The sequence below is a fragment of the Neofelis nebulosa genome, chromosome 12, assembly GCF_028018385.1.
Source record: "Neofelis nebulosa isolate mNeoNeb1 chromosome 12, mNeoNeb1.pri, whole genome shotgun sequence".
Classification (NCBI taxonomy): Eukaryota; Metazoa; Chordata; class Mammalia; order Carnivora; family Felidae; genus Neofelis; species Neofelis nebulosa.
The window spans coordinates 49043231-49057898 of record NC_080793.1 but is presented as its reverse complement, the minus strand read 5'-3'; the positions used below and the strand labels follow the sequence as shown (position 1 = coordinate 49057898).

Here is a 14668-nt window from a genome sequence, read left to right as displayed (position 1 = left end):
GAGCCAAAAACAGAGCATGACCTAAAGTGGCAGAACTAGCCCCAGAATTTTGGACCATGGCTCTGCTTCTTACATTGGGTGAAGGTCACCGTGGCCGCGGGAAAGCCACCAAGTCTCAACTGAACTTCAGTTTCTCTGGCCCCGCATTTGTTCCATCATGGTTTCGGGGAGCTCCCGGCTGGAAGAGCTGGAATCCCTTCATCCCTAGCAGCTCTCATGAGTGGAAACCCCCTCCCTTGGTTGGCACGAGTGCCCTTCTGTGCAGCCCTCCTCCTCCTCCTGGCCACTCCCCTCCCCTCCAGGGGAAGGCTGGAGCAGTCCTGTTTCTTCTACCCCTTCATCTAACATTTCCTTTTGCCAGCAAGACTCCTTCATGCATATTTCTAAGAACTCTGACTTGTTAGGTACATTTTCATTTATTGTTTTAATTTGTGACGTTCACACGATTAAAAATACAAAAATATGCTGGAAAACCTCCCTCCCCCTGCTTCTTCCCCTAGCCTCGTTTCCCCAAAACACAGGTCATCATTGTAGTTTATTCTTATATATTCTTTATTCGTTCATGCACAAGTTAGGTCAAATAGAAAATTTGTTTTACATTTTATTAAAAAAAATTTTTTAATGTTTATTTCTGAGAGACAGACAGACACAAAGTGCGAGCAGGGGAGAGGCAGACAGAGAGGGAGACACAGAATCCGAAGCAGGCTCCAGGCTCCGAGCTGTCAGCACAGAGCCCGACGTGGGGCTCGAACTCACCAACCGCAAGATCATGACCTGAGCCAAATTGGACGCCTAACCGAGTGAGCCACCCAGGCGCCCCTTGTTTTACATTTTAATGTCAAATACAGCACTTTATACACACTGTTCTTCATCTTGCCTATTTTTTTACTCTTTTCTTTCAGTATAGGAAGAGCATCCTCACTCTGTTGTCCAGCCAGGTGGTGTTCCTTTGTGTGACTATACTTCAACTGTCTCAAACTAAAAGAATTTGAGTGGTTTCCTGTCTTTTGATATTATAAATAATGCTGCAGTGAACAGTATTGTATGCACGCCATCAGACACTTATGCAAGCATTTTTATAAGATCAATTTCAAATTTATGGATCAAAGATGGTAATTTTAACAGATATCAATATATTGCCTCTACAGTGATCCTACCAATTTCCAGCGCTCTGGCAAATTATAGGAGCATCCCTCTCCAAAATCTCCACAAAAGTGTGAGCCTTCAGCTGTTATGAATGGCATGCTGTTCACTTTTAATTTGTATTTTTTATCATTATAAGTGAGGTTGAACCCGTTTTCATGCATTTGTTTTCCCTCTGCAATCTGCTGTTCGTGACCTTTGGCCATATTTCTATTGTGTCACCTGTAACAGATATTCAGTGTGTATTGACATTTTCAAGTCTGACAATGCACATTATTCCTTGTACTTCTTAATGTTTCTACCAATTTCTGGCAAAGAGATCATTGGAATGGATGTGTTAAGTTAAGAAATTAGTGCAGTGGAGACATACCTCATTTACTTTGAGGGAAATAAACCCATTTGAAGAACCAAGTATGAAATACTGATGAATCTATTTTATCTCATGAAAATTTAAGATGAATGGAAAATACAAAGTGACATTACACAACAAAGACCATTGTAGTCACTACGCATAATCTTAAAGGACAGGTAAATATACATATATCTACACACACGAAACCAAAGCAATTAATGACAAGAAGAAATAATAGTCTCTGGAACAGTCCTCCCGCCCCTCCACCTACCCTATGCTTCTAAAGTCTGCCCTCGGCTCATGCTCCACATTCTTCGAGGAATGCATTCCTCGTTTGCTTGTCTTTCTTATCAGCTGGAGTGCAAAGAAGAGACACCGGTTGATTTCTCCTCGAACAATGGTCCAGGCACAGCTGCTGTACTCTTGGCTTTCCAGGTAATCGTGGATCCTTTGGAAGTACATTTTAATTGGTAACCTAACGTTCTCACTCCCCAAGATGCTGCTGTCCTGCTCTGCTTCCAGGCCTGTGAGTGTTTCTAGGTATTCCAGCTGCTGATGAAGCTCAGTGAGGAACTTCTCCACGTGGCTTTCCTCCCACCCACCTGGAGAAGTATTTGCCCTGAAGAGGTTGAAGATCTGCTGAAGCATCTCGTGAAGAATGGCCAGTGCTTGTCCTTTCTGGTACTGGCGAGGATTCACAGACCGCTGGGGAAGCAGGAAGTTTTTCCTGTGTGGCAGACACTGCTGAATTGATGAGCTTTGCAATGTACTCAAGAGTTTTAAACTCTCTCTGTTTACTCTTTGTTGGAAGAGAGCCAGTTTCAACTCTAGGGAGAAGATAGTAGAAGAGGCCAACAGCACCGACACAATTTCAAAGAAATGCTTGTTAATCATGGTGAAGGTCAAATATGCCACTTATCTCTGGGCAGACTTAGGAAAGCTCCAACTTTAGTGAATGTTTGCCTTTCATGCAGCTCAGATTGTTCTGGAAGGTGTTCTCTTTTGTTGGTTTTGTTTTCCGATGCTGTCATTACTCCAAGATTACATACTGGGTTTTCTGGTTCCCTTTTCATAGTGTTTATGGGACATTTCCTCCACTTTCCCCATTGTGTTGGCTGTTTAATGAAGTAACCAAAAGAACTTGATTCATTGTATGTGTTCCTTGGATAATTACAGACTAGTCACCCAATATGATTTTCTATTACTCTCATTATGTATTAGATACAAAGTTTCACTCAACACAATATGCTTTCTAAATATTTAGTCAAGCTTATTAAAGTTCTTTTATTGAGAGTATTTTTTTAAAGGAGTACTCTTTCATGGAGTAATATTTATCAGAGGCTTAGCAGCACCTATAGGGTGCTTGGACAAGGGGTGGAGGGACAGGGAATTAAAATCTATACAGACTACTAAATTTAAAAACTCAAGTAGAACTGTAAATTTGTGCAAACGCTTGAGCAAATTAACCTTAAAATATGTATGAGCAATCTAAAATTGTTTTTTAATGTTTATTCATTATTTATTTTTGAGAGAGAGCGAGAGAGAGAGCAGGTGAGGAGCAGAGAGAGAATCCCAAGCAGGCTCCTCACTGTCAGCACAGAGCCTGACATGGGGCTCCAACTCCCAAACCATGAAATCATGACCTGAGCAGAAACCAAGAGTCGGACGCTCAACAGACTGAGGCACCCAAGCATCCCAAATTGTTTTATATCTTACTAAAGTAGTTCAATATCTAAGTTTCTAACCTATGAAAGTAATGTGAATCAGAAAAAAATTAGCAAAAGAAGGTCATTATAAAGTTATTACAACTGCAGAATATTAGAAATGGCTTATAGGTCCAATAATAGGGAAATGGATAAATAAATGTTGGTATATCCATATAATTAAATGCCATGTAATCATTATAAATGATAAAGTTATATGTGAAAAGGTTGGGCAGTTGGCTGATGTACATTCCCTCGGGTACCACTAACTATGGTAAAGCAAAGCTACTATCTTTACATTAATAATGCCTCTTGAATTACAAATACCCAGTTCCACATTTTAAGTCCTCCCAAATATGCCTTCAATCTACCTTTCCAATCTTATCTCCCATTGTTGCTCCAAATATAAGGTAAGGGAAACTGAATTCCAGATAAAGTTAATGACTCACTATTTCCTTAATACACCTAGCAGAGGTGTGTGTGTGTTTGTGTGTGTGTGTGTGTGTGTGTGTGTGTGTGTGTGTGTGTCTTCTCTCTCAGAAATATCACCCATGGTGTTACCTCCTTCACCTCTAATATGTGTCTGTGCAAGGACTAAGGGTTACTTCTTTAGGATGTAGATTTCTTTTACGAAGCTATAATCTGTCTTCTGGATCCTCACAGCATTGTATACCTTTTTAAAAACACTTTTCTTGTTCTGTCTTATGCATGGCTATATATTTTTGTCACATTTACATTTATGTGAGTATGTAAGTATGATTGTCATATAGCAGGGTTACATCTAACCCTGTTGCTATTTGTTTTCTAATTGTTCATGTGTTTTTTTTCCCTTCTTTTGGATTGATTACAAAACATGATTCCATTTTATCTCCACTATTGGTTTATTAGCTATACCACTTTATTTTTATAGTGCTTTCTCTAGGGTGTAAAATATATGTCTTTGGGGTGCCCGGGTGGCTCAGTCGGTTAAGCATCTGACTCTTGATTTCAGCTCAGGTCATGGTCAGTTTGTGGGATCGAGCACCATGTGGGACTTTGTGCTGACAGTGTGGAGCCTGCTTGGGATTCTCTCTCCCTCTCTCTCTGCCCCTCCCATGCTCATGTGCTTTCTGTCTTTCTCAAAGTAAATTTAAAAACTTAAAAAATATTAAAATATATATCTTTATTTAGCATATTACAATTTACTTTCAAATAATATTACACATGGCTTAAAGGATATCACAATATACTCTTCTCCATCCACTCATCCTTTGTGCTCTAGTTGCTAAATATTTTCATGTGTTTTAAACCCACAAACATTGATACTATATTTATTTTAAATAGTCAATTATATATTTTAAAGAGAATTTTTAAATGAGGAAGCCTTTCTTCTATATTTACTCATTATCATACATTTACCAACATACCATTTCTGGTGCTGTTCATTTCCTTTCAGTAGATCTAAATTTCTATTTGCTATCATTTTTCTTGAATAACTATTATTATTCTTAAATCCTTTAATAATTCTTGTATCTCAGTTCTGCTGGTGACATATTCTCTTGGCTTTTTGTTTGTCTGAAAAAGCATTTTGCCTTCAGTTTGAACATACGTTTTTGCTGAGTATAGAATTCTAAGTTGAGATAGTTTTTCCCTCAGTACTGTAAAGATGTTGTTCCATTGTCTTTTGGCTTGCACGATTTCTGAAGAGAAGACTGCTGTCATCTTAATTTTATTTCTTTTGCATCATATGTCTTCTCTTTCCCCGACTGCTTTTAAGGTTTTCTCTGTACCATTATATTTCAGCAATTTGATGATAATGCGCCTTGATGCAATTTTCTTCTTGTGTCTTCTATTATGAGTTTCCTAAGCTTTTTGAATTTGTGAGTTTATATATTTTTTTAATTTACTTATTTTTGAGAGGGAGACACAGAGCATGAGCAGGGAGGAGGCAGAGACAGAGAGACACAGATCCAAAGAAGGCTCTAGGCTCTGAGCTGTCAGCACAGAGCCCGATGCAGGGCTCAAACTCACGAACTGCGAGATCATGACCTGAGCTGAAGTTGGGCGCTTAACCAACTGAGCCACCCAGGCGCCCCGATAATTTTAATTAAATTGGGAAAAGTTTCAGACCTTATTTTTTTCAACATTTTTTATCTCCTTCTGGGACTTTAAGTACAGATATATTAGACCATCAGTATGATCATACAGGCCACTGATGTTTTGTTCGTTTAGCTTTTTCTCTTTTATTTTTGATCATTTCTATGGCAATGTCTTCAGGTTCAGTGATAATTTCTTCTGCTTTATCTTATCTGAATGTTAATCCCATCTAGTATATTTATCACTTTAGGTAGTATATTTCTCATCTCTAGAAGTTTATTTTGTTCCTTTTTGATATCTTTCATTTCCTTCCTCATCATGTTCATCTTTTCTCCTATCTTCCTGAGCTTATGTGGTTTATATATGATAGGTGTTTAAGCTTCCTTCTCTGCTAATTCTGTCATTTGTGTCATTTCTGGGCCTTGTTTCATGATTATCTTTTCTACTGCTTATGGGTCCTATTTTCCTATTTCTTTGTATGCCTGATGGCTTTTGGCTGGATTCAGAACATTCTAAGTTCTACATCATGGGTACTGGATTTGTTAAGCCCTACATATATGGCTGGGCTTTGTTGTAGGACATAGTTGAATTACTTGGAATCTGTTTGATTTGTTTGGGGCTTGTTTTTCAACTTCGGTAGCATGGATGGAGCAGACTTTGTAGTCTAGGGTAATGTCATCTCACTACCAAGGGACCATCCTTATAAGGACTCTACTCACTGTTCCCTGTACTAGGAAGTCTTTGCACTCTGGCTGATGGAAGCAGGAGATGTTCCCAGCCCTGTGTCCACCCTGGGGATAGTTGGCCCATTCTTTTTTAAAAAATATTTATTTATTTTGGGGAGAGCACAAGCAGGGGAGGGTCAGTGAGAGGGGGACAGAGGATCCAAAGTGGGTTCTACACTGAAAGGTTGACGGCAGTGAGCCTGACGTGGAGCTCGAACTCAGGAACAGTGAGATCATGACCTGAGCCAAAGTCTGACGCTCAGCCCACTGAGCCACCCAAGCACCCACGCCGATTCCTTCCTGAGTATTCTTTCTCCAGTCTTGAGATTCTAAGTGACGTGGACACTACGTATTCTTAACAAAAAGTTGTGTGTGCAGGGCACGTGAGTCGCTCAGTTGGTTAAGCGTCTGACTTTGGCTCAGGTCGTGATCTCGCGGTTCGTGAGGTCGAGCCCCGCGTCGGGCTCTGTGCTGACAGCTCAGAGCCTGGAGCCTGCTTCAGATTCTGTGTCTCCCTCTCTCTGACCCTCCCCCGTTCATGCTCTGTCTCTCTCTGTCTCAAAAATAAATAAACATAAAGAAAATTTAAAAAAAGAAAGGAAAAATAGAATAAACTACCAGTGGCAATCTATCTTTCACTAGAATGGACTTTGTAAGTGGTTTTTAAATTTGCTCAAATATACATTTTTATCTATTCACCTTTTTTCCCACAAATTTATTTAACATTATTGTCAATCTAAAAAACATTAATGCTGCAAAAAAAAAAAACCTCGCGATTACCTCTCTGTGTTCAAAACATACCACAATAGCTCATTAGTAAGAAAGGCATTAAATTTTTTTTAATGTTTATTTATTTTTGAGAGATAGAGACAGAGCAGAAGCAGGGGAGGGGCAGAGAGAGAAGGAGACACAGAATCTGAAGCAGGCTCCAGGCTCCAAGCTGTCAGCATAGTACCCGTTGCAGGGCTCGAGCCCACTAACCGTGAGATCATGACCTGCGCTTAAGTCCAGAACGCTTAACCAACTGAGCCACCCAGGCGCCCCTGTAAGAAAAGCATTTTACATTTAACCAAAAGATGGCAGCATAACATCAATTACTTAAAGCCTGGTATCATCTTGCACTGTTGGCAAGAGAAATCCAAAAGTTCATGGCACCTAGTGGTCTAATAATGTGTGGTCAGCAACACATTATTACTTTGACAAAATGAATAGTTCCCATAACGCATAAGATCATTAATTACTCTAAGTCATATGAAGATACTTGCTGGTTAGTATTGTGAAGTTTTTCCCTTTTCTTGCCTTGATCGTTTTAATGGACACTTGTTGCTTCCTGACTATTCACAGACATCACTTCTCCCTTTCCTAAGGGCTGTTGGTCAGCACAACCTGACTTCTCTGCATGCTCTCGGGTCTTGTGCTTCTGGCCAGAGTCCCCATCTGATACATCTAGCCCTCATCCAGGCTACTCACTACCTCACTTTCCCTGGACTCAGTGATTATTTTGAGCATGGTCATTTGTCACAATGATCTCAACACACCTCTGCCCCCTTTTTCTGAGCATCTATTTACAAAAATTTAACCATATTAATTTATCTGTCATCGGACGCTGTTAGTTAGAAGTGATCTTAAATGACATATAATCTCTGCTTCGTATACCTTTTCTGAAAAATCCAGTCCTAAAACCACTATTTGGACAGAAAAAAGGTAAGAATTGTGCGAGAAGAGGTGGGGATGCATGGTAGTTCAGAGGGATGCCAGGGCTCAAAGAGGATGAGGCGAGCCTCCATATGGACAGCTGACCTAGCATGGGGTGTTGGAGCCTGAGAAGAGTAGAGTATCTGTGGGGGTACAGTTTCTGGAAAGAGTCATAGCCTTAGGCGAGTGACTTATGGAGGAAGGCAAAGTTCTTATGGAGAAAGTTTCAAAGTACAGCCATAGAAAATACTCAACAACTTTATTCTCTGTTTATTTATAAAAGTTGTATATATTTAAGGTAAACAATGTGATATTTTGGTATACATGTACATTGTGAAATGATCACTATAATCAAGCTAATCAATGTATCTATTACCTCAACGGGGGCGCCTGGGTGACTCAGTAGGTTAAACAACTAATTTCTGCTCACGTCATGATTTCATGGTTTGTGAGTTCGAGCCTTGCATTGGGCTCTCTGCTGTCATTACAGAGCCCACTTTGGATCCTCTGTCCCTCCCTTTCTCTGCTCCTCCCCACTCACATGTGTGCTCTCCCTCTCTCTCTCACAAAAATAAACAAACATTAAATATATATACCTCATATAGTTCGTATAGCTTACGTAAATACTTACACTTAGTGTTAATGAGCTAAATAGAGGAATAGCCAGGCAGCCACATCAAAATGCCTAGATGCCATACTTACTCAGAGGATCAAAGTGAGCCCCATCAGTAATGGGACAAATTGAAATCATGCACCATCCCATAAGATGCAAATCAAAATAACAACATCCCTTCTGCGCTATTCCCACCAATGTAAATAACTTGGATTTAATCATGAGGAAATATCACTTAAACCAAAATTGAGGAACATTCTACAAAATAATTGCCCTGTAACAGTTCAAGGCTGTGAAAGTCAAAGAAAGACCAAGGAAACGTTCCAGATTAAAGGAGACTAAAGGGACCTCCGGTTTCCAGTTCTGCAAATGAGGAGCTTAGAAGGCATCACTCTGTCCTATTAAGTAAAAAGCTAAACACACTGAAAAATCAATCACTCTTTTTGGATCCATAAGACAGAGGAAGACACAGGGCAAACCAATGCCCCCCAAATTGGAGAGAGAGAGGCCGGAGAATCCAGGGACTAACAGTTTACTGAAGCAGAGACTCATGAGCAGAAACCATTGTGGGAAACAGTGCGGGGGCAGGAAGCCTGAACTGTAATTGGCAGATTGCTAGAGGTTCCGTGAGACTAGAGAATATGCCAACTGAACACAGTGTGATTCTCAACAGTGTCCATTTGCTATTAAGGATATTACTGGTACAACTGGACAAATCTAAACATGAAGGCTGAGTATTACATTCTTCTAATGTAATGATGTTAATTTCTTAATTTTGATGATGACGTTGTGGTTATGCAGGAGAAATGTTCCTGCTTATAGGAAATACACATTAAAGTTCGTGAGAATATTGGGGCATCAGACTGGCAGTTACTCTGAAATGTTTCAAAACCAAGATTCTCTCTCTTATATTGGCAACTTTTGTGACTAGTTCAAAAGGGGGAAGAAGTGTGTGTTTGCATGTGCATGTATTTTTTTAGTGAAATTATTCATTTTTGAGATGTGATCACTGAGGCCTCATAGGGCAGAGTACCCTTCTTTCTCCATACTATCATCGCCTATGCTGGTTTTTTGTCCCCTCTTCACAGTTTAATTGAGGCCAAGAATGGCAAAAATACAGGGAAAGAAAAGGCCACCACTCTGCATTATGAGTATAGCATGATGCTTAAGCTCATGGGCTCTAAAGTGTGACAGCCCAGCTTTACTATCTGTTTGCTGTGTGCTCTTAACCAAGCGATGAACATCTCTGCGTCTCCATTACATCAATGTAAAGACAAGGGTAACAACAATATCTCATGCAGCTGTTGTGACTTCTGGTTGAAACAATGTGCTTATCACAGTGTTTGGCAGATGCTCCACACTCAATAAATGATATTAGTATGTTATTTGTATGAGGTATGACAGTATCAATAGATTGAAACACTCTTTTCCATTGATCCCCGGACAAGTACATTCAACATAGCTCTCCCAAGCTCAGTCCCCGCTCAGTCCCCTATTAATCAGTCACAGCTGAAAATAAGATGAAGCCTATCTTCCATCAGTGGTTTTTTTTCCCAATAAATGTCAATTAATCCAAAGAAAGAAGGATCAAGAGGGTGCATGCTCTAAAAGCACTTAGACAACATGTAGTGGTCCTCATGACATTAATTCAGTCAACAAATTTTTATTAATTGCTTATTATCTTCTTATCACTGTTTAGGCCTGTTCAGTGGGCCAGTGATAAAGATCCCAGGAATGAAGCTTAACTGGATTAGGTAGGGTGAGAAGGGAAAAACAGTGAAGTATAATCAAATTGTATAGCATGCCATAAAAGTAGATCAGAATAAGATCAGTTGGGAGCATCTTCTCTTTCTACTTATGGACTGCCTGGTTGTAGAACTTCCATATACAGAACAAGAAAATCAGGTAGCCTAAGATCACCCCCTGAGGCACACCAGGATCTAAGGAATGAGTGGACGAGGATACCACAAAGGGAAATAGAGTGTCTGGATCAGTAGAAGGGAAAGCGGCTTTCAAGAAAGAAGGGTAGTCTAACAGTGTCCCATGCTGCCGAGTGGATAAGCAAAGAAAGTACTTGAAAGCATACATTGGTGTTAATGACATGGAAGTCATTAGTGACTTTCGTAAACAGAATTTTCAACAGAGCAGTCTGGGTGGGAGCCAGATTTCACTGCTTTTAAGATGAAATGGAAAAAACAATGTAGGTGATGCCAACAAAAGTCTGATCACTACATGGAGGAGAAAAGCCAAAAGAAAGCAATAATGGAATATTCAATCTTGGAGGGCTTTGATATTTTATTTTGGTTTTTGAGGTGGTAATGACAACCTGTTGACTAGATGAGGCCAGTGGAGAGAGGAGAAAGAGATAGAACTCATGGCAGGCTTGGTCTTTAGCAGGAAGGATGGAAGAAAGACTAGGTGTCAATATAAAATTATATTGACATATATATATATATATTTCATATTTAATGTATATGCATGTATTACTTGACTAATATACCTGGTTAGTCACCAGGTATATAGTGCATAGTTGCTTAGTCACCCCTAAGGTAATAATGACATCAATTTACCTTGCTTTGAACAGAAGCAGAGAAGGTCCACAGTCCATCCAGGATTGGGACTTCGCCAGGTGGTATTCAACTGAATGACAATGAAACAAGGGACTCCAAGATACGAGAAAGAGAGCAGTGGAAGTGTTGAATTCTGGAACTGATAACAGGCAAGTCTGGATTATACCTAAATGATCAAGTTCAGGGGCAATATAGTCCACCTACACCCCTCTGATCATACTTCACAATTGACTTCCTATTTTCTCTAGTCTTTGTATTTATACTTGGTTAGATAACAATGCTACTTGTGTATCCACTCACATGGCAATATCCACTTACTTAATATATACTACATATGAAATACTTCTCGTAAAGCTTTATGTATTTGTAATTTATTACCTCCTCTTTTCTTCCCCTCACCCCCAACCCTCAGCAGGATTCTTCGGTAAAATATTGTAAAGCAACAGAGACTCTTAGCACATCAAACATATCAAAGTCATAAGAAGTGGTCCAGATAACAAGAGAAAGATTTTTGCTACATAGGATCCTTTCTGACAAAATTAAAAGACCTAAGCTTTTCGGAGATCAACAGGAAAAGATACACCAAAGCTCTTCAAAGATGCAGGCAAATATGGGCATCATGATTTTGAGAATATTTCATCACGCAACCAGGAGTGAACTGGGTAATTGGGCAGGGAGGGGACAAGAAGTTTAAGACAGAGGGAAAATGAAGGGCAGAAGAGAGAGACGGAACCCTGTACAACCATTAAAGATGGTCTCTATAAACTGAAAAGCATCTCAGTGGGAAAAGTTAAGAAACTGTTTGCATGTCCTCTGAACTCCAAGTATGTTTACTGTTGGTTAGTGGTAGAATTGTTTTCTTTCTAGTAGCAAACAACATCCCCATGATTGTCTAAAATTTTTATTTAACTACCATTATCGCACGACATGCTAACTAACTTGGATGAAAATTAAATAAAATTTTTATTTAACCAACACCTACAACTCTATGTGTAAGGAATTACTTTTGGCAAACTCTAAATATGAATTCATTTCATTGTTCTATGATTTAAGTGCTCTTACAGCTCCCATTGCACAAAAAAGGAAACCAAGACATGGGCATATTAAATACAAATGTTGTGCAGTACTAAGAGAATATATTGATATTATTTATAATCTTTTAATAGGCTTGAGAGGTAGGTCTTATTATCTCCACTTTAAAATGAAAAGAAAAAAAAAACACCTGTGATTTAGAGAAGTTAAATAACATTTCCAACCACAGGGACTTTCACTTCTGATCATGAGGGACTTACAGGTCAAGAATTAACCTCCCAGAGTAAACAGCTAGAAAACTAGACAAAATATAGGCAACAGCTATTTGTAGTCACTGGATGAAAGGCAGCGGAAGACTGTGGTTCCTGAGAGATGGGAAGCAAATGAGGCTTTCTAATTGGAGGCAATTTCTAGACTGGGCTCCAGGAAGGAGGATCCTCCCTAGACAATCTCTCTGAGTTGAAGAAACAGAGATTGTTCAAACAGAGTTGAACAAACAGAGTTTGGGGAGGCCAAAACCAGCCAGAACTTGCAGAGCAGAGCACCCAAAAGGAGGGAGCTAGTTATGGAGAGAGAGTTCCAGAAATTTTCAGAGGGGTACTCTTGAGTCCTTGGTGAATACTGACCTGTGCACACATCAGGTGAAGCCCAGTAAGGCTCAACAAGTATAACGTTCAGAGGAAGAAAACAAACATCATGGAGCTTGAAGCCAAAGAATACATTCAGGGTTGGAAATCATTCCAAGTCCCACCAGCTACCTAGGAGAGACATTCTTGAATCCATAGGGCATTCAATGAAGAACCCCCAAAAAGTCACTCTTAAATATGAGGCTAAATTAGTCCTACAGTAAAGCCTAATCAAGACCCGTCTTGAAAGAGCTTAAGAACAAGACCAGAAAAAAACCAACTCATCTACAACCAATGACTGCCTACAGAACAAAACCCAAAATTCTTTAAAGAAATAAAACAAAATCCAGCACACTAAAACATAAAACTACAATGTCTGACATTCCATATAAACTATTAAACCTATAAGGATATAGGAAAATGTGTTTCCCGTATTCAGGAAAAAAAAATGAGTCAACAGAAATGGACTGAGGGATGATGGAATTAGCAGAGATATTAAAGCAGCTACTCTAAATAAGATCCACAGGGAAAATGAACATAAATACAATGAGAAGGGAAATGGAAAACAGAACAAAAAACTGAACCAAAGAGACACTCAAGACTTGAAACACACAGTATCTGAAAATGTCACTAGATGGGATTAACAACCCAAAACAAAGACACAGCAAAGATAGTTAGGTCATAAGTAGAATTCAAACCCAGCTCCACGTGACTCTAAGGTATTATCATGTTCCCTTGGTGCTTCTTATTTTACAGTGCCTTCAAAAAAAAAAACAAAAACCCACAGCTAACAACAAAAGTAGAAATATCATCCAAGGAGAGGTTTTGTGGGTAGAAGGGCAAATGTAAACATGTCACAAGGAAGAGAACAATTCGAGCATCAAGACAGACACAGGCTCATATTCTAGCTCTGTCATTTAGCTAGGTGAACTTGTACAAACCCCTACAGCTTTGAATTCATTGCCTCATCTGTAAAATCGGGATAGAAAGATAGCCTGATATATAACAATATATACCAATTATTGAGATAACATGTGAGAAGTTATTTATCATCCACTTGGCACACAGAGACATAACTGTTTTTCAATCGCTAGTAGGGGAGAACCCTGAAATTCTTACCTGGGCTTAAGAAAGTACATAAAAATCAATGATTGAAAGGTCTGAACAAGGCTCAGGAAAAGCTCTGTTCTCTCTCTCTCTCTCTCTCTCTCTCTGTGTGTGTGTGTGTGTGTGTGTGTGTGTGTGTTTAAGGGAGTGGTCCTGGGTGCCAAGAGGTCCTGGATCCTTTTGCACCAAACTTTTGCCGCATCTAAATCTAATGCGCCAGATAATGTGAGCAAACATATTTCTTCCAGAATAGTATACAATGTCTTAATGGATGCTGCTCTTTTGACCTGAAAAAGTTAACAGGGATTCTACGTGGAAATCATTACAGAAAAAGATCTGCCAAAATATATATTTTAGGAAACGTGCCAGTCAACTTCACATTGTTGTAATGAATGCTGTCTTGTTTCCTTGGAACAAAATGTATTTGAAAGAGTCTGTGTCTTACGCTGAGATAGTCCTGGCTCTGAAATAGCACGCGAGCTGCACAGTACTTGGAGAGCCAGTCAACTGCAGTAAGCTGCCATTTTGGTAAATTAGGTATGTAACAGTAACACTGTAGACTAGTTACAAGGATTAAATAAAGTAACATATATAAATTGCCTAGTATTAGTAATTTAAAATTAGTTTGCTGTCCTTCTGGAGTCCTTTTTTTCCCCCCTCCAATTCCTATTTATTTTATTTGATATGAAATCTTCCTGATACAGGAACTGAACTAAGGTTCCAAACCACTGGTCCCTGGTGTCAACTCTCTCAGGTTAGATTTGTCACTTCTTCCTTTCCTGAAGAAACATTTGATAGACCAAAAGAGACAAACACCAGAGAAGCCACTGTAACCACATGGGGCTCTGTCACATTTGGAATTCGTTACTCTCTGAGTTTTGAGAAGAACTCAACCGGCTTCAGTCCTTGGCAGAGCAAAGAGAAAAATAAATCAAAAGTCTATAAAATAGTAAAGAGCTATAAACTTTGCCCTTTGCCTTCTTACTCTAGCAGACATTTTTCAAGGCTGTAAGCAATTATCAAGTG

General features: G+C 39.4%; 1 protein-coding gene across 1 annotated transcript; it reads right to left on the bottom strand.

Annotated features, from left to right (window-relative positions):
- Positions 1–663: 663 nt before the first annotated feature.
- Positions 664–6086, bottom strand: IFNE (interferon epsilon). Its single transcript, XM_058695225.1, has one exon. It carries the CDS (start codon positions 2387–2389, stop codon positions 1763–1765), a length of 627 nt encoding a protein of 208 aa, XP_058551208.1. The 5' UTR covers positions 2390–6086; the 3' UTR covers positions 664–1762.
- Positions 6087–14668: the final 8582 nt, after the last annotated feature.

Bases quoted from the DNA above. Each gene is read 5' to 3' on its own strand.
- IFNE (XM_058695225.1), bottom strand. From the start codon at position 2,389: ATGATTAACAAGCATTTCTTTGAAATTGTGTCGGTGCTGTTGGCCTCT.